Source organism: Pongo pygmaeus, chromosome 14 (genome assembly GCF_028885625.2).
Source record: "Pongo pygmaeus isolate AG05252 chromosome 14, NHGRI_mPonPyg2-v2.0_pri, whole genome shotgun sequence".
Classification (NCBI taxonomy): Eukaryota; Metazoa; Chordata; class Mammalia; order Primates; family Hominidae; genus Pongo; species Pongo pygmaeus.
The window spans coordinates 43,878,857-43,899,496 of NC_072387.2; the positions used below are offsets into that span (position 1 = coordinate 43,878,857).

At 33.8% G+C, this 20,640-nt stretch overlaps 1 protein-coding gene across 8 annotated transcripts in view; it reads left to right on the forward strand.

Moving 5' to 3' along the window:
• The window catches only part of NBEA (neurobeachin), a 754,643-nt gene that overhangs the window by 407,166 nt on the left and 326,837 nt on the right, over positions 1-20,640 (forward strand). For all 8 annotated transcript variants that reach the window (XM_054446222.2, XM_063650755.1, XM_063650757.1 and 5 more), the window contains 2 exons: positions 14,172-14,280; positions 17,213-17,379. In XM_054446222.2, coding sequence (XP_054302197.1) covers positions 14,172-14,280; positions 17,213-17,379 — 276 coding nt within the window. The remainder of the gene's footprint in view (positions 1-14,171; positions 14,281-17,212; positions 17,380-20,640) is intronic.

Below are 20,640 nucleotides of genomic sequence, written 5' to 3' on the forward strand. Positions count from 1 at the left end.
GCCTTAAGCTTCACCTTCTGCTGGCCTTGCGACAATATGGAAACAGGAAGTGAATGCTAAGGTAAAGTTGAAACTTGCCTGGTTGATTATTGAAGGACTGTCCCTACTCAGAGTTCCTTAGGAAAATCTGGGAGGTTTTTTCTATCCAGGAATTTAAGGAAATCTCTATTCAATTATTAGCTGACCACTAAGGTAATGAAACACAGATTTCAGTGGCCACACATGACAAAGAATACAAACCATACAAAATTAGTTAAGAAAAATCACTCATCAGATAACGAAAACAACACCAACAAATCCTAGGGAAGAGAGAGAATGAGATTTCAAGAGTTGCCATATTATAATACTCAAAACATCATTGCAAGGAGACAAATTAAAAAGTATGACCCACACACAGCAAAAAACCAAATCAATAGAAACTCTGTTTGAGGATGCATTGCCTAGAACTTTCTAAACACAGACATTAAGTTTTTAAAATATGTTCCACTAGTCAAAGAGATGTGCTTATACGCTACTGGTGGGGGTGCAAATTATTTCAGCTATTGCGGAAAGTAGTGTGGCACTTCCTTAAAGAGCTTAAAACAGAATTACCATTTAACCCAGCAATCCCATTACTGGGTATATACCCAAAGGAATATAAATTGTTCTACCATTAAGACACATGCATGCAAATATTCACTGCAGCATCATTCACAGTAGCAGAGACATGGAATCAACATAAATATCCATCAATGGTAGACTGGGTTAAGAAAATACAGTACCTATACACCGTATTATGAAGCCTTAAAAAAAAATGAAACCATGTCCTTTGCAACAACATGGATAGAGCTGGAGGCCATTATCCTAAGCAAACTAACACAGAACGGGAAACCAAATACTGCATATTATCTTTTATAAGTGGGAGCTAAACAATGAAAACACATGATACTAGGAGGTAAATAGCAGACCCTGGGGACTACATGAGGGTAGAGGGTGGGATAAAGGAGAGGATCAGAAAACATACCTATCGGCTACAGTGCTTATTACCCAGGTGACAAAATTATACACCAAACCCCTGTGACATGCAGTTTTCCCATATAACAAACATGCCCATATACCCTTGAACCCAAAAGTTAAATAACAAGGGAAAGAAAATACTACACTAAAAAATATTTAGTTAGTACCAAAGAAGGCAAGAAATGGAAGAAGAAATAAATAAGACATATAGAAAACAAATAGAAAAATGGCAGAAGTCCTTTCTTATCGATAAATCAGTAATTGCACTAAATGTAAGTGAAATGAACTTTCCAATTAAAACACTGAGAATTGAAGATTGGATTTTATAAAAAGGATCCAACTGTAAGCTGTCTACAGGAAACAGATTAATAGACACAAATAGGTTGACAGAAAAATGATTTTAAAACATATTCCATATAAATAGAACTCAAAAGAAGGGATGACTATGCTAATATCAGACAAACTATATTTTAATACAAAAATCATTACAGTGACAAAGACATCATATAATGTTAATTATGTAAATCCATCAATAAGATATCATAGTTTTAAAAATATATGCACTTAACAAGAGACCCCTAAAATATATTAAGCAAAAACATACAGAACTAAAGGGAGAAATAAATAATTCAAATACATTACTTGGAGATTTTAGTATCCCATTTTGAATAATGGATAGAACACGTAGACTGAAACAACAGTATATACCACCTAGACCTCCCAGCCATCTATAGAATATATCATTTAAGAGTAGCAGGCACATGTTCTTCACAAGTGCACATGAAACATTCTGTAGGACAGACCATATGTGGCCAAAAAACAATTCTCAATAAATTTAAAAAGGTTGAAAGCATGCATTTTATCTTCTCCAACCACAATGGATTGGAATTTGAAATCAGTAAGAGAAGGAAATTTGAAAGATTCACAAATGTGTGGAAGTTAAACAGGAAACTACTAAATAACCAATGGGTTAAAGGATAAATTACAAGAGAAATGACATAATACTTTGAAGAGAATGAAAAAAAATCAAAACTCATGGGATGCATTTAAAGTAGGGCTCAGAAGGAAATTTATAAATATAAGTAACTACTTTTAAAAAGGGGAAATAAGAAAACATTAATATAACCTGCCCCACCCCAAACAGGACAAACTAGAAGAAGAGGAGCAAATTATATCCAAAGCAGACCGAAGGAAGGAAAAAATAGCAATTAAAGTATAAATAAAGCAGAGAATTTGAAAGTAATAAAGCTTAATAAAACCAAAAGTTGATCCTCTAAAAAGACCAACAAAATTGAAAAAACTTTAGCTAGAAAAAAAAGAAAGAAGACTCAAATTACTAAAATTGGGAATGAAAGTCAGAACATTATTAATGACCTTAACGAAAGAAAAAAGATTATAAGGGACTACTTACTATAAACCATTGTGTGTCAATACTAGAAAACCTATATGAAATGGAAAAATTTCTGGAAACATAACTAACGCTAAACTAAAACTGACTGAATATGAAACAGAAAATCTGAATATTGCTGTAACAGTAAGGAGTTTGAGTTAGTAATTTAGCAAAACTTCCAACAAAGAAAAATTCATTACCAGATGTTTTCCCTGGTAATGCTATCAAACATTTGAGATGAAAGAGAATCAACAGCAGTCCTTCTCAAACTCTCCCAAAACACAGAAGAGGATGAAACACTAACTCATTTTATGATGCGATTATTACCCTGAATGATACCAAACCCAGATAAAGTCGTTTGAAAAGTAACAAACCGGTATCTACCACGCTATTAAATAAAGGTTAATAAAACTACAAATCTTATGACTATGGATGCAAAAATCCTGAACAAAATACTGGAAGATCTACTTCAGCAATATGTAAGAAAGGATTATATACCTTGATTAAATGGGATTTATTCCAGGAATTTATAGTTGGTTTAACACATGAAAATCAATCAGCGTAATACACCATATTGCTGAAATGACTGGGAGAAAAACACATGATCACATCTTAATAGATAAAATCATTTGACAAAATTTAATACTGTTTAATGATAAAAATACTCAACATATTAGGAATGGAGGGAAGCTTTCTCAGCCTGATAAGTGAGATTTACAAAACAAAACAAACCAAAGAACCCCGCAATGAAGTCATGCTTATTTATGAAAGACTGAATGTATTCACCCTAAGGGAAGAAGACAACAATGCCCACTAATACTAGTGCTATTCAACATTATACTGCAGGTTCTAGCTAGGGTAGTTAATTAAGAAAACAAAATAAAAACTGTCTAAATTGAAAACGAAGAAATAAAACTCTCTATTTGTAGAAGGTAGGACTTATATATAGAAACCCTTAAAGAAACTCCCAAAAAAAAAAGGATCTGTTAGAGCTAATAAACAAATTCAGCAAAATGGCAGGATATGAGATCAATATACAAAGATCAATTGCATTTCTATACACTAGCAATGAACCATCTGAAAATAAAATTAAGAAGATGGTTCCATTAACAATAAAGTCAAAAATAATAAAATGTAACAATGATATTAAGTAATGCTCAACATCAGTAGTCATTGTGGAAATGCAAATCAAAAGTACAATGAGATACCACTGTATAACCATTTGGATGGGCACTGTAGTAGTCTATTCTTGCATTGCTATAAAGAAATACCTGAGACTGGGTAATTTATAAAGAAAAGAGGTTTAATTGGCTCTTCTGCAGGCTGTAAAGGAAGCATAATGCTGACATCTGCTTGGCTTCTGGGAGGCCTCAGGAAACAAACAATCATGGCGGAAGGTGAAGTGGGGTCAGGCATGTCTTACATGGCAGAAGCAGGAGCAGGAGAGAGGGGGGAGGTGTTACACACTTTTAACAACCAAAGTTCATGAGATCTCACACTCTTATCATGAGAACAGCAGCAAGGGGTATTTCTAAACCATTCATGAGAAACCACCACCATGATCCAGTCACTTCCCACCAAGCCCCACCTCCACCATTGGAAATTACACTTTGACATACAATTTGGGTGGGAACACAGATCCAAACCATATTAGGCACTATCAAAAAATTAGAAAATAATCAGTGTTAGTAAGGACATGGAGAAACTGAAACACTTGTACATTGTTGGTGGGATGGTAAATTGGAGTAGTCACTATGGAAAACAGTATTGCAGATCCTAAGAAATTTAAAAATAGAATTGCCGTATTATCCAGCCATTCCACTGCTGCTTATGTTGCCAAAAGATTTAAAAGTAGGGACTCTAAGTAGTATTTGTGCACCTATGTTCATAGCTGCGTTATTTGCAGTACTTAAAAGGTTAAAGCAACCAAAATGCCCATTGACAAGTGAAGCGTAAACAGAGCTCCTTATACATACAATGGGATATTATTCAGCCTTAAAAACGAATGAAGTTGTTTGTTTTTTTCTTGTAAATTTGTTGGAGTTCATTGTAGATTCTGGATATTAGCCCTTTGTCAGATGAGTAGGTTGCGAAAATTTTCTCCCATTTTGTAGGTTGCCTGTTCACTCTGATGGTAGTTTCCTTTGCTGTGCAGAAGCTCTTTAGTTTAATTAGATCCCATTTGTCAATTTTGGCTTTTGTTGCCATTGCTTTTGGTGTTTTAGACATGAAGTCCTTGCCCATGCCTATGTCCTGAATGGTATTGCCTAGAAATGATGAGTTCATGTCCTTTGTAGGGACATGGATGAAATTGGAAATCATCATTCTCAGTAAACTATCGCAAGAACAAAAAACCAAACACCGCATATTCTCACTCATAGGTGGGAATTGAACAATGAGAACACATGGACACAGGAAGGGGAACATCACAATTCAGGGACTGTTGTGGGTTGGGGGGAGGGGGGAGGGATAACATTGGGAGATATACCTAATGCTAGATGACGAGTTGGTGGGTGCAGTGCACCAGCATGGCACATGTATACATATGTAACTTACCTGCACATTGGGCACATGTACCATAAAACCTAAAGTATAATAATAATAATAATAATAATAATTACAATAAAAGAAAAAAAAAAAAATTATCAATCAGCTGACTTTAGTTTTACAGTTTAGCCTGAAACCTGAACAACTTGTAGGAGTTTGTGCCTTGTGGGTAATAATAGGTATGCGTGGTCAATGTAATACAGCATATTTCTTTCTTTCTTTTTTTTTTTTTTTTTTTTTTGAGATGGAGTCTTGCTCCGTCGCCAGGTGGAGTACAATGGCACAATCTTGGCTCACTGCAACCTCTACCTCCCAGGTTCAAGCAATTCTCCTGCCTCAGCCTCCCGAGTAGCTGGGATTACAGGCACATGGCACCAAGCCTAGCTAATTTTTGTAATTTTAGTAGAGACAGGGTTTCACCATGTTGGCCAGGATGGTCTCAATCTATTGACCTCGTTATCCACCCGCCTTGGCCTCCCAAAGTGCTGGGATTATAGGGGTGAGCCACCATGCCCAGCCATATACAGCATATTTCTTTAAACTATATAGCTAGCTACTTTGGTAACATATATATTTATTTGCAAATAAAATTATGATTATATTTTAAAAAAAAAAAAAAAAAAAAAAAAACGAATGAAATTCTAACACATTCTACAACATGGATGCTAAATAAGATAAGCCAGTAATGAAAGGACAAATACCTCATGATTCCACTTATATGGGGTACCTAGAGTAGTGAAACAGAGACAAAGTGGGATGATGGTGGCCAAGGGCTGAGGATGGAGGAGCAGGTAATGGGGACTTATTAATATTTCTAAATAGGTAAAGAATTTAGATTTTTCCAAATGAAACAAGTTCTGTTAATGGATATTAGTGACAGTAGCAAAACATTGAAAATGTGTTTAGTACCACTGAACTGTACAATTAAATGCTGTAAATTTTGTATTATATGTATTTTATTACAATTAAACTTTTTTTAAAAAAGGAATAAATTTAGCCAAAGAATGTCAACACTTGTCCATCAGAAACCACAACATTGTTGAATTTCTTTCAAACATTGTTGAAAGAAATTAAAGAGAGTATAAATAAGTGGAAATACCTCCCAGGTTTTAATGGATTGGAAAAGTTAATAATTTTAAGATAACAGTACTTTTCATATTTATATATAAGGTCAATGCATTCTATCAAAATTTTAGCTGTTTTCAGAAATGGAGAAGCTGATTCTAAAATAATATGGAATTGCAAGAGACATAGGATAACCAAACCTGTATTAAAAGAATAAATTTGGAGGACTTATACTTCTTAACTTCAAAACTTAACACAAAGCTACAGTGATCAAAACAGTGTGCTACTAGATAAAGATTGTCTTACAGAGAAATTTAATAGAATTGAGAGTCCACAAAGAAACCCATATACTTATGGTCAATTTATTTTCAACAAGGTTGCCAAGACTTTTCAAAATGACTGTCCTTACCATTGTTGAAAGGACAGTCATTTCAACAATGGTGCTGGAACAACTGGATATCAACAGGCCAAGGAACAAATCTAGTCTCCAACCTTACACCCTATGAAAAAATTAATTCAAAATGCATGAAAGACCCAAATGTGAGAACTATAACTATTAGAAGGAAACATAGTTAAAAATCTTCATGACCCTGAATTACCCAATGGTTTTCATAGATATGACACCAAAAGGACATGCAAAAAAAAAGTAAATTGATAGTCATCAAAATTTAAAACTTGTGTGTGTCAAAAGACATTCATTTACAAGATAGTGAAAATATGACAGCAGAATTGAAATCAATGTTTTCAAATCATGTGTCTAATAAGAGTCTAATCTCCAGAATATAAAAGTAACACTTCCAACTCAATGATAAAAAGACAAATGGCCCAATTTAAAAATGAGTGGAAGATATAAGTAGACATTTCTCCAAAGAAGATATACAGATGGCCAATGAACACGTGAAAAGATTCTCAGAAATGCAAATGAAAACCACAATAAGATACCACTTCATATTCACTAGAATGGCTATAATGTTTAAAACAGACAATAACAAGTGTTGGCCAGGATTCACAGAAATTGGAACCCTCACACTTTGTTGGTGAGAATGTAAAATAGTACAGCCACTGTGGAAAACAGTTTGGCTGTTACTCGACAAGTTAAACATAGAGTTACCATATGACCCAGCAATTTCATCTGTAGATACATCCTCAAGAGAATTGAAAACATGTGTTCACAAAAAACTATTCATAATAGCATAATTCCTAATTGCCTGTAAGTGGAAACAACCCAAATGTTCATCACCTGGTGAGTTGGTAAACAAACTATGATATATGCATAAAATGGGATATTATTCACCAATAAAAAGGAATAAGGCACTCATACTTGATGTGGATGAACCTGAAAAATAGTGTGCTACCTGAAAGAAGCCAGACACATATTGTATGATTCCATTTAAATGAAATGTCTAGAATAGGAAAATCCATAGAAACAGAATGTAGAGTAGTACTTACCAGAAGAAAGGAGAAAGAGGAAATTGAGACTAGCTACTAATAAGTGTAAGGATTTTTGCAGAATGATAAAAAGGATCTAGACTTATATAGTTCGTGGTTGCACAAGATAGTGAGTATACTAAAAACCACTAAAGTGTACATTTTTAAATGGAGAGGATTTTGTTATGTGAAATATATCTCAATTTTAAAAATACTTTTTAAAAATTAGCATGAAGTGAACATCTAGCGATAGCCATAATTTTAGTTTATCCCTGAGAGAACAGCAACTAAGAAACTTACAATGTATGCATGTCAGGATAAAATAAGAAAATCTCATAATGACAAAACTATACAAGGAGAAAAGTATGCAAACAAATTTGTAAATGTGTGTACATCTACATAGAAATTGTCTTTATAAAGGGCTAATGATATGTAATATGTGAGTTTGAACTGGACAATACTGGGCAATAGCTTGTAAGTTAGAAGGTATTATTACATAATATTGTTGTAGAAGAGGCTTATGATATTATTTAACTTCATACTTATTTAAGTTAACTATACCTGGTAAAAGCCCAAGCATAGCAATGAATAGAATAAATACGTTTCCAATCAGTAGGGAGGAAAAGGATGGAATCAAAACTAAAGTTTCTATCCCCAACCCCTCCCCACCCCAATAAAAAGCGTTAAAAAACTGGGACCAATGGAAGATTTTTAAAGTATTGGGCTGGAATTAAATACATTATATATCAATAAGCACAATAAATATAAAAGGACTATGATTTCCAGTTAAAAACCAAATTTCTCAGATAAGATTAAAACTCCAGGTGAGTTCCATTTACTAAAGGCAGATTCCACTAAATCTGCCATCTTAGTGGAAGATTTCAACACTCCTATCTCAGTTATCAAAATATCCGGGAGACAAAAAAATTCAGTGAATATATACAAGATTTGAATAACATAATTAGCATTTGATACTATTGATACATACAACTTTTCACCCAATCATAGAGAATACATATTATTCTCAAGCAAACATGTAACATGTGTAAAATCTGATCACATGGTTCAGGGGTCCCCAATCCCCGGGCCACAGACTAGTACCAGTCCTTGGCCTGTTAGGAACCAGGCAGCACAGTAGCGGGTAAATGACTAGCAAGAGAGCAAAGCTTCATCTATATTTATAGCCACTTCCCTTTGCTGGCATCACCGCCTGAGCTCCGCCTCCTGTCAGATCAGTGGCAGCATTAGATTATCACAGGAGCATGGACCCTACTGTGAACTGTGCATGCAAGGGATCTAGGTTGCATGCTCCTTATGAGAATCTAATGGCTGATAATCTGTCACCATCTCCCATCACTCCCAGATGGGAACATCTAGTCACAGGAAAACAAGCTCAGGGCTCCCACTGATTCTACATTATGGTGAGTTGTATAATTATTTCATTATATATTACAATGTAATAATAATAGGAATAAAGTACACAATAAATGTAATGTGCTTGAATCATCTCGAAACCATCCCCTTCCACCCACACTGGCCCGTGGAAAAATTTTCTTCCATGAAACTAGTCCCTGGTGCCAAAAAGGTTGGGAACTGCTGACATAGTTAGATCATAACACAAGTCTTATCAGATTTTAAGAATTAGTGTTATCAATACCATGATATCTGACCAGTGTAAATTTATATTTGAAGGCAAGAACAAAAAATTTATATTAAAATATTCTCATTACTGCTGAAGAATTTTGAACACTTAAATAACTTATATTTCAAACATAAAAAGCATTTAGACTAAACAATAATAGATATACTAAATACAAAAACTTGTAGAATGTAAGGAAAATGAAACTTGAAGATAAATCTATTTGCGTAAAAGCTTATTACTTGAGAGAAAAGCCTAAAATTAATGAACTAAATCTCTAACTGCAAAAAAAATATGTCCAAGTTAGAAAAATAACAGAACCCCTTCACAAAGTAGAAGAAAGCTAATAATAAAGAAGTCTAACAGAAATCAGCAAAATAGAAAAGTAGAAGAAAGCTAATAATAAGGAAGTCTAACAGAAATCAGCAAAATAGAAAAATAAGATACAGTGGAGAAGATTAACAAAGATAAATGTTTATTCATTAACTAATAATAATAAATGAGCAAACTCTTCTAAGATTAAGAACAAAATAAAACAACACAAATAGTGAACATACAGAATGAAAAGGAGACATAATTATAGCCAAAACTAATTAGAAAAGAAAATGAGAGTGCTATCAAAACCTTATGCCATTAAAATTACAAATTTAAATGAAATGAGCAATCTCCTAGAAAATATACAGCTTCCTATAACTGAAAAAGAAGAAACAAAACCCTAAATAGTTCTTTAAGTATGAAAGGAAATTAATCAGTAAAATTTCTTCCTGTAGAGAAAACTCTAAGCCCAAATAGTTTACAGAAATAATCTACCAAATGTTCAAGTAAAACTCTGTTCCAAACTTACACAAACTCCTGGAGATCACAGACACGGAATGATCCAGATCGTTCATTGAGGACTGTGTAATCTTAATTATAAGAGCAAATAAGATGTGTGGGAGAAAGGAAAATCACACGCCAATCTCCCTTATGAATATAGATCTGTAAGTTCTAATTAAAATATTAGCAGAACTCAATTCAACTGTGTATGAAAAGATAACATGTGTATGTGGGGCAAACTGGAAGACGGTGATGAGGGAAATTTATCCCATGGATGCAGGAGTTGTTCATCATTTTAAAAATTTCTAAAAATGTCATTCATTTATCACATTAAAAGTGAAAACTTTTATGATCATCTTAGTAGGTGCAGACATCTAGTAAAGGTCAGTAACGTTCATGATTAGAAAGAATACTCTTAGCAAATTAGGAATAGAAGAGAATATTGAACTATTTTAATTTAAAAAACAATATCTACAGAAAACCTGCAGCTTTATTTGTAAAACTCACAAGCAATCTGAACAACATATTGCTTTGGCATATATACATATGTGAGATAAAATAATTTGTTAAAGAAGCAAGAGACTGATAAACACCAAGTGCAGCAGAGTGGTTTATTTATTTATTTATATATTTACATATACTATTATCTTTAAGTGAGTGAGCTTAGGATAGTAAAGACATTCGTGTCGCCTCTCAAAACCTGAGTTAAAAACAACTTGACTGTGAAAAAATATAGATTTTATCCTCAGTGAAAATTCATTTTGTTACTTTCCTTAGCAGTCTAGATGTAAGACTGAGAAAGGAGACCAGTGTGTTAACCCAGGGTCACACATCTTTAACTCCAGTGCAGCAGGTAGATCAGGAATTAAGTGAAGGTGTTGGCAAGAGAGTGGTTAAAACATGGAATTGTGGGATCCCAGATGGATGCAAAAGGAAGTGAATTTTTAAGCAGAAGAGGAAAGAGAGCAGCAAGGATAGGAGATCATGATCTGAGAGTAGACTTAAAGCATAAAGACGTGAAATGAAGCTACTTATGGCCATTGGATTTCTTTGCTGAAGTAAGGGAGACTTGAAGATCTTTTGAGTTAATCAAATAACTGTGAGCTGCTGTGATCAATGTTTGGTAATTGTGGGTAATGGTGTCATTCAGAATGGTGGCAAGAGCCATGGAAAGATACCTTCTCCTCGTGTAAATAAAACAGCATAGATCAGTTGGCAGAAATCATAAGTGCCCAAGATAGGGGAACAGACTTTGAAAAACTGATACAATTTCTTTGGTGTGTCTGAGGACAGGAGTCTTTTGTTACAAAGCCTCCACCCCCCAGCCATGCTGCTTTGCTTTTCTAATCCACTGCTTTGCTCCTGGGAATGATATGTATTAACCAGCCAGACCATGTGCCCTTCCCTTCCTGCTGTCTCCTGTTAATCTATTTAAGTTTTGTAATCTGCACTGATTTGCACATATTAGATTTCTTCCTGGCTTTCTTCAGCCTTCAGCATGCACTAGACAAAGCCATTGAATGGAATATTCTAATATCACATCCCTTCTCTCTTTTGAAGCCTCTCTACAAAATGTAGGCTGATAATATGATCAAAAGTTAATAATCAGTTTACATGATATTCTTTTTTAGCTTCTTTTAATTTTCCATTTCCCTCAGTGATTAAGACTGTATGTTTGTTTGCCCTCCAACGTCATTTACAGAGGAGTTTTTATCTTTTTTTCCTAAGTATTGTCACATCTAACAGATTTCCATAACCTTTGTATTCTTTTAATCATTTGTGTTGTGGTTAACTTTTAGACTGAAAACTAGACAACTTTCCCATTAGAATGTGTCTGTGTCCCCCTCAACAGATTGGAGACGTTGCTGCTCCATGCTTCTAGGAAATATCTGCAGCTATCCTGCTGCTATGCAAGATTTTACTGGTGCCGCTGTCATACTGTCAGAACCATTCCCACTGGTCCTAGAGTGACAGAGTAGTTATTTAACCTAAATCTCATCAAGGAGTGATTAAATCTATATCTGAGCAGACATGGATTTTAGACGGATTTCTACTGAGAACTGTCTTGAATTCAGTGTTGCTCAATATTTACATTACCACCCTAAAATAAAGGAACCATTCACCTGTCGATTTTTATGGAAGATGCCACAAAGATACTCAAGTAATTTGGTGGAAAGATATTAAAACTTCATGTTTTGTAATTCAGCCTTGATATTAGAAAGAACAAATAAATCCAATATAGTCACACTCACCTCAAAGACATACGTAGGCTTTTAAAATTATATTTAAATAATAAATTAGAAATATCAGAATACATAATGATATTTTGTTTCTTCTGCTTATATTTATGTATCAGTAAAGAAGAAAGTTTGCCACAGGTAGACATGATATAGTGAAGAATATAGGAGGAATTACTAGGACTTAGTATTTAGTAAGTACAGAAATTAAAACAAGTTAAACCTATTCCCATCTGATTTATATTTATGAAAACTTGAGCAAAAAAAAGTTGATATATTTCATTAATGAGCAGTGAAAATAAGTAATGCTGTTATTGAAATAGTACTCCTGATTAAAATCCCCGGAAAGAAAAACTGGACAATGAAGGAATATGAGGATTAGAATGAAATTTAAAAAGGACATAGATAAAGGAACTGAAACCACTTCTTAAGCTTGTCCTTTAAGGAAAACCCAGAAAGACTTGAAGGTAGCCTTTTAAATATTATTTTTTTAATATGCAGTAATTACTTATTGCAAAAAAGAAATTGAAGAAGGCACAAAAAGGCCAAATCATTGTTTTTAATTGACACAGTGAAAAACAAAATGATATCAGTTATTATAATCAATATTATCTTCCCCTCCTCTTCCTCCTCCTCCTCTTCCTCCTCCATCTCCTCCATCATCATCAACATCATGTGGCTTAAACCAGTAATCAGTTTTTTTCTTTCTCATGATTCTCATTGCCTGGGCTCAGCTAAGCAGTTCTCTCTGGCTCCATGTGGAGTTGCCTGGGTCTGCATTGTCCTGAATGTGACTTACTTTGGGCTGAGACCTCATCTAGGCCTGAGAGCCCGAGCAATTCTTTGCTCTTCAGCGTGCTCCATGTGATGTAGGCTTCTCTCAGGGGAGCAATAGACTCTAGAAGAGAGAGTTCAAAAAAAATTAAAAGCTGCCGGACATCTTATGTCCTAGCCTCAGGAGTCACATAGCATCACTTCTGCTGTATTCTGTGGCTCGCAGGAAGTCACAGGGCAAGCTCAGATCGACAAGGAGTAGAAAAAGTCTCCATTTTTTGATGACGAAGTTACACTGCAAAAGAGCATGTGGGATGGGAAATGTTGTTGCAGCCATCTTTGGAAGTAATCTCTGCCACATGTTATAAAAGAAGTTAGAAGAAGCTCCCTGTGTGTACATGTGAAAAGATCTCCAAGATACATTTCTATTTGAGAAAAGCTGGGTAAAGAACAGACTGTATAATGTACTAATAATTATCAGTGTTAGGAAGTGTGGGAAAAGAATATATTTGTGTTTTTATTTATATATTTTAGAAGTCTCTGAAACACACCCAGGCACAACAGTGGGTACCTGCTGAGGTTGAAAATTTGGTGACTAGGGGACATAGTGAGAGGCTTTTCACTGTAAAATGTCACTACACATTTTTAAAATAATCCGAATCTTCTAAATAAGTAACTTCTGTAGTTAAAAAAGTCGGCTCTATGGTTGAACTTTAACTGTAGTTCCATATTAGAATTTGGAATCTCAGCATTTAAAAGAATTTTAGATGTCATTTAGTCCCATCATCTGCATTATTTAAAGTAAGAATCTACATGGTTTATCTGAAATTCAAATTTAACTGGGTATCCTATATTTTTAAAAATTTTGAGGTACAATATAAAAAAATAAAAATAAAGTAAGAATCTAGTCTATTGATTTCCTAAAGTATGGTCATTGAACTTATCTGTGAAAAATTACCTCTAAGATAGTGACTTCTGTTGCATAACCATTTGAAAACACTCCAACCGAAATTTTTTATTTTTGAGTAACCTATCTTAATTGAATTAACTGAATTGCTGATTCACAAGACACACTATTTAACAGAGGAATTGGTGCAACAGTTTCATGACATCTTTCTGTATTTCACATTCTATTGAATCATAATTTAAAATATATTAATTTTATATCTAGCTTTATCTAAAACATATATATTTGAAGTACTGAAATCTGATTATTGAAAAAAATTGAACTAACCAAAGCTATTAAGAATAATATTTCTAAAGGTATTTTTCTTTTTAGATTACTGTGCCATGCTATGAAGGACCATATAGTTCGTGTTGCAAATGAAGCTGAGTTTATTTTGAACAGACAAAGAGCCGAGGATGTACATAAACATGCAGAGTTTGAGGTAACGTTTTGGGAGTAGACTAAATTCTGCCTATTATAAGCCAAAAATCACCTATCTGTGACCTTACATAAGAAGGTTTTTTTAAAAGGAAAATTTCACCGAAAGCATTTCTGTTCCTGTTTTTTAAAAGCATTAGTAAATGTCAAACACAGAGTACGAATTTATTTTCACCCCATTTACAGCATGAAAACATTCCTTCCGCCCTATATATGCCTAACCATTTGGTAGACTGAAGTTAGTCTAATCTACTCGAGAGTAAATGCAAAAAATAATTTATAATGCAACAATTTTAGTTATTTTAAGCTAGCAGAGATTTACACACCAGTAGGTAGATATGAGTATATGATACAGTTATATGAATAAACTCATATAAGATTCAAAAAAATCTTTCAATTTCTATGTTTTATACATAACACTTATTTATTATTTCAGTTTATTCCATTTACAAGACAAAATACGTCCCAGAAATATTTATGTGCCCTGGTGTTTGGCTTAGTTGGACTTGAAAGTAATAAATGACCCACCAATTTATTCTCCTGATACAACAGGCTAACAAGTATGGTGTAGCTAGAAATCAGAGCCCACAATTCTAGTTTTGATGAGGTTTTTATCTCAGTTAAGCAGCTCTGTGAGTCATACAAGTTGATAGACTAGGTCTAGTGATCTCTGACCTAGCTGGCTGAAAAGCATGAGACAGGAAAATAGCCGCTGTTGCTTTCAAACACATGACCTCTGCTTCATTTGGTCAGAAGAGGCACAAGACAAGCAGCCACTTGTCTTGTGAAATTGCAACAACCGTATTCTGAAAAAGATACCAGATATTTTAAACTTTGATAAAAGTATAGTGATCTTTAAGTGTTTATCAAAGTGAAGTTTCGTATTAGTAAATAAGATTTGGAATCTCAACTGAATTCCCTGCAGGATCAGTTTTGAGTCTCTTGTATTTCCACTAAGAAAATCAAGATATTTTGTGAGGATATAAGCAGATCAATATTTGTCATGTGAAAACATTTAAAATAGATTTTCAAGTGGCTAGATATTAGTTATGAGCTTTAACACATTTAACCAAGGTGACATTAAGCCAAGGGCAGTGTTTCTCAACCTTTTTTGTTGTTGTTATTGATTCCCTAAGGAGTCCTTTTAGACATTTTGCCTAATTGGCCTCTCATCCCAGAGAAATTTTATAATACCACCCATAGGCTGTGTATCTGTTTTTGTACTTACATACATTTGTGTTTTATGTACTGAAATAACAATATTTTTATCCCTCACCCGACACACACCAATTTTTCACTCTTAGGAATGAGATTACTCTCGTTGTGGGTCATCTTCCCAAGGTGATAAGAGGTTTCCAAGGAGACATGAAGACTTAGTGTTTTTTAGATTTTATATACATAAAATATAATATTAATGTAAATGTAATTTTGATTATATTGCCAATGTTATTTCATGATTGTACCTTATTTTTTTAACCTGAGATGTTTATATCTCTCCTTTTTGGGTTAGAGCTATTGATATGTGTGTGTTTGTGTGTGTGTGTGTGTGTGTAGTTTACACAAAGATATCCCTTTTAAATGTAAAAGATTTTACAAGTCATGACACTTTGCTAGAACTTTTTGAGGAATTTTTCTATCCCCCATATCAGCCTATAATTAGGAAGAAAAGTATATTTGATTTTAGATGGGTACTTCACAGTTAAGTTTTTTTAGTTAACTACTGTAATTGTTAACGAAGAAAAATGAAAATTTAATTTTACTCTCCAATGAGCTAATGAAATATTAACCTCATTACTGAGGCAGATCATTGTACTAATTGGTGATTCCCTGTACAAAAAGATAAATTGGAAAATGAATTAATCCTTCTTAGATTACTGTAGGGTTATTTCTCCAGAAGAGATTACTTGTGGTAGTAGTGTATATCAATAGATAAATGGGAGGAATATGTTCAAGTACCTTCCATGAAATAGATTTTTGCATAGTAATGATGAATGTGAACTAGGTCTATTTATTTTATCAGATGTATGAGACTTTTTTCTTCCTAGTTATATTACTTGTATTACACGTTTATTAATGTTAAAAGTTATAGTCACACCACTCTGTATATTTATTGTAGTTTTCTGTATAAAAACTGCAATAAAAAGAATCAAATTTATAATTAAAGAAATATTTCTCTTCATGTTTATGTTAAATATTTTTAATACAACAAATGATCCATTGATAGCAGTGTTGCTAACAAATATAAGAATGAATACATGTCAGATAGCTGACATGACAACTGATAATTATCGGAAAAGGGAGGTAAGAATAAGGTAGTAGTTCTCATGAAACCGTTTGAACACATTACATTTTAAGAATGTGGAGGGATCGTAGAAAAAAATCTTGTCTCAACTCCTCGTTTACAAATATGAAACTGAGTACATTAAAATATATGGAGTTTGCATATTTTGTGAATTAAAATCCAGGTCTACTGAATTCCTAAATGACTACATTTTCTTCTAAATCACATTACCATTCATGAAATGGAAAACTATAAATTAAATGACAGATTTTTGATTCATATGTAATTATCAGGAACATACCTCTTATTTTAAGTGAGATATACTATATTGGCTTGATAAACAAGTAGGTTTACATTTATAGTAAGTATTTGTGCTTCTAAAATACATGAAAATTAGATTCTCAGAATTGGAAGAAACCATGAGTCTTTAATTACTTCAATATTATTCAAATTATTTTACATATATTTTAGAAAGAGCACATTTTTATATTTGAAAGGTGACTATATGTATTCTTTAGAACAAAATATCAAAAGATTACATTATTTGAGTTTTAAAAAATTGAATTCCTGTTACCCTTTAAACTTAAATGTATATCATCCTTACTTATATGCAGTAAAAAGTTTATTATTATGCATTGTTTGTATTTCTTTATAGTCACAGTGTGCCCAATATGCTGCTGATAGAAGAGAGGAAGAAAAGATGTGTGACCATCTTATCAGTGCTGCTAAACATCGAGATCATGTAACAGCAAATCAGCTGAAACAGAAGATTCTCAATATTCTCACAAATAAACATGGTGCTTGGGGAGCAGTTTCTCATAGGTGAGTTATAATAAATTCGAGTAAATAATAATTCATAGGTTAATTATAATAGTTGGTAATAAAAATATGGCTACAAATTTAAGTCATTTAGAAAATATAATTTAAAATATAAAAAATTACTTGAAAATTTTCCTGAAATTTTTAATAATTCTTCATCAGAAGAGTTTAAGGGAAAATCTAAACTTTTTATAGTAGCTACAGTGGAAGTTATTTCTACTTTATAATAATATGCAACATAATACAAAATATGGTTAGGCAAGTATTTTAGTCTACTGTCTCTCATATGTAACATGGATGTTTAGGTATAAGAAGTGGCTCTTTTTAAAAAAGTTATCTTTTAGAGTCAACTCTTCCTACTTATTAAATTTATATCATTCTTTTTTATCCAGAAGCATATGTAAGCATATACTACAGAGAAGTAATATGTTCTTTTAAAAAGTTTTCTTTCATAATTTTCTCTTCAGTCTTACCAAGGGAAGATTTTCATCTCAAATATGATTGTTTATGATAATACAGTACAACTAAAACCAAAATTTGGTTGTTTATAAATCACAAATGCTCTCCCTGAAGTTTTGTGGACATACCATTATTTTTGTTGTTGTTGTTGTTGTTGTTATCTGTACAATGAAGTTTTCTGGAAAACTAGAAGTGAAACAGGTCACTATATTTAGATTGCTGATATTCTTCCTTTTTATATTTTTATTTTATTTGACCTCACTAAATGTTTTTATTAAATCTCTGGCAGAGTTTATTAAATCTGTTTGACAGAGTTGGCTGGTGAAATGTAAATGGGATACTACTAAGAAGAGCTTTGGTAAAAATGATTCTGTTGACCTGGTGCGGTGGCTCACCCCTGTAATCCCAGCACTTCGGGAGGCCGAGGCGGGTGGATCACCTGAGGTCAGGAATTTGAGACCAGCCTGGCCAACATGGTGAAACCACGTCTCTACTAAAATACAAAAGTTAGCCAGGCGTGGTGGCGGGCGCCTGTAATCCTAGCTACTCAGGAGGCTGAGGCACAAGAATTGCTTGAACCCAGGAGGCAGAGGTTGCAGTGAGCCGAGATTGTGCTACAGAACTCCAGCCTGGGTGACAGAGTGAGACTTTGTCTCAAAAAAAAAAAAGATTCTGTTAGAGAAAAACACCTAGAATATGAGTAGGATGGTATTTAACCAACTTCCTGGGATTATGAGTGTAAGATGGATTTTTTAAAACTTTATTATTTTTGGATTTAAGGTAAAATTATAACATATGTCTTTAAAATAGTCAAGACTTAATATTTATCATAATAATAGCAATAATCCATGACCGCTAACATTTATTATTTGTTGTGTGCGAGGGACCATACTAAGAACTTTACATGGATTATTTCCTTTATCCTTGAACATTTTTATTAAGGGTGACATTGAGGTATTCTCCATTTTACCAGGAAGAACCTAAAGCTGAAAGAGGTTAAATAAAACTTACATAGTATCACACTGCTTGTACAAATAGAGGCAGATTTTATCAGTCAGGATGCTCCAGAGATATTTATATTCATTAACTAAATTTATTTTAAGGAATTTATTCATACAATCATGGGAGCTGGTAAGTCTGAAATCTGTAGGACAGGCTGGCAGGCTAGAAACCCCGGCAAGATTTCTGTGTTACAGTCTTGAGGCAGAATTTCTTCTTCTCCGGGAAACCTCAGCTTTTGCTCAGGCCTTCGGTTGATTGGATGAGCCTTTCCCCCATTCTTGAGGGTAATATCCTTTACTTAAAGTTAACTGACTGTAGATGTTAATCATATCTACAAAATACCTCCACAGCAACAGTTAGACTAATGTTTGACCAAACAACTGGGCATTATAGCCTAGCCAAGTTGACATAAAATTTAACCATTAAACACACTAACAATAACCTGAGCATTTTACCCATCTACAGACCTTGTCTCCCTTTTTGTGTTAGCTGAATTGGGTTTATCTAGTAATACTTACTTATATGTAGTCAGGACTCTAACGTTATATTGCTACTAACGCAGCTGGTATGATTCAGGATATTGCCCTAGCTGTATAAAGCAGTACATGGTTTGGGTTTTAATTATTTCCTTATGTAATTAGAATACAGCTAAAGGACAGTGACCTCCATAGCAGCAGTCATGTGGTAACATGTCAGGTGCGTCCTGTGCTAGCTGGTCAACAACCTTTCTGACATCTCATTAGACTGACAGAAAGCGTGGCCTGAACCCACAGAAGAGCAGGTGTCTTCTTTCCTGCATGTTAATTTCTACTTCCAACTATCTGAAAAAAAAAAAACACAATTTTTTATGATCATTTACTAACTGTGTCACTGAACTCTAAACCTTTAAGCATAGATTTTGTTCTGTTTAATCCTCCTTAGTATTTGATTAACTAATAGGGCTCAGTCATTGGACCTCTTCTCTTTTCTATCTTATTCACTCTGTAGACAATTTTATCTAGTCCCATGATTTAAAAATACTACTAATATGTTGATAACTCCAAAATTTATTATTCCAAGTCCAGATCTCTCCCGTCGCCAGGTCTGTATGTATATTCATCTGCCCACTTGGCATCTTCTACTTGATTATCTAACAGTCATCTCACACCTAACATATGAAAACTGAGCTTCTAATATTTTCTTCCAAACCAGTTTCTCTTATATTTTGCTCCATCTCAGCCAAAGGCAACTCCATTCTTACTGTTCCCGAGGTCATAAATGTTGCTCTGTCCTTGACTACTGTTTACACATCCCACATTGAGCCCTTCAGCAAATCTTACTGACACTGCCACAAAATATATCCAGCTTTGACTGCTTCTCACCATTACCCTGTATCACCTTAGTCCAAGCCACATCATTCTCACTTGACTTATTGTACCAGCATGATATATAGTATTATTTTTATATTTCACTTGACTTATTGTACCAGCATGATATATAGTCTTTCTTTTTATATTTTTCCCCTGTCCTCCTAAAGTCCATTCTCAGCATAACAGCCTGAGTGACTCTTATTAAAATGTAGATCCCTCTGCTCCTGTGCTTAGAAACCTCCACAGCTGTACTATGCCAGACTGTAACCACTAGTCATGTGTGGCTATTCAAATTTAATTAATTAAAATTTAATTTAATTAAAAATTTGATGCCTTAGTTGCACTAACCAAATTTCAAGTACTCGGTAGACACATGTGGCTGGTGGCTACCATAGTAGTTATCACAGAACCTTTCCGTCATTGCAGAAAGTTCTTTTGAACACTTGCTGCAGAG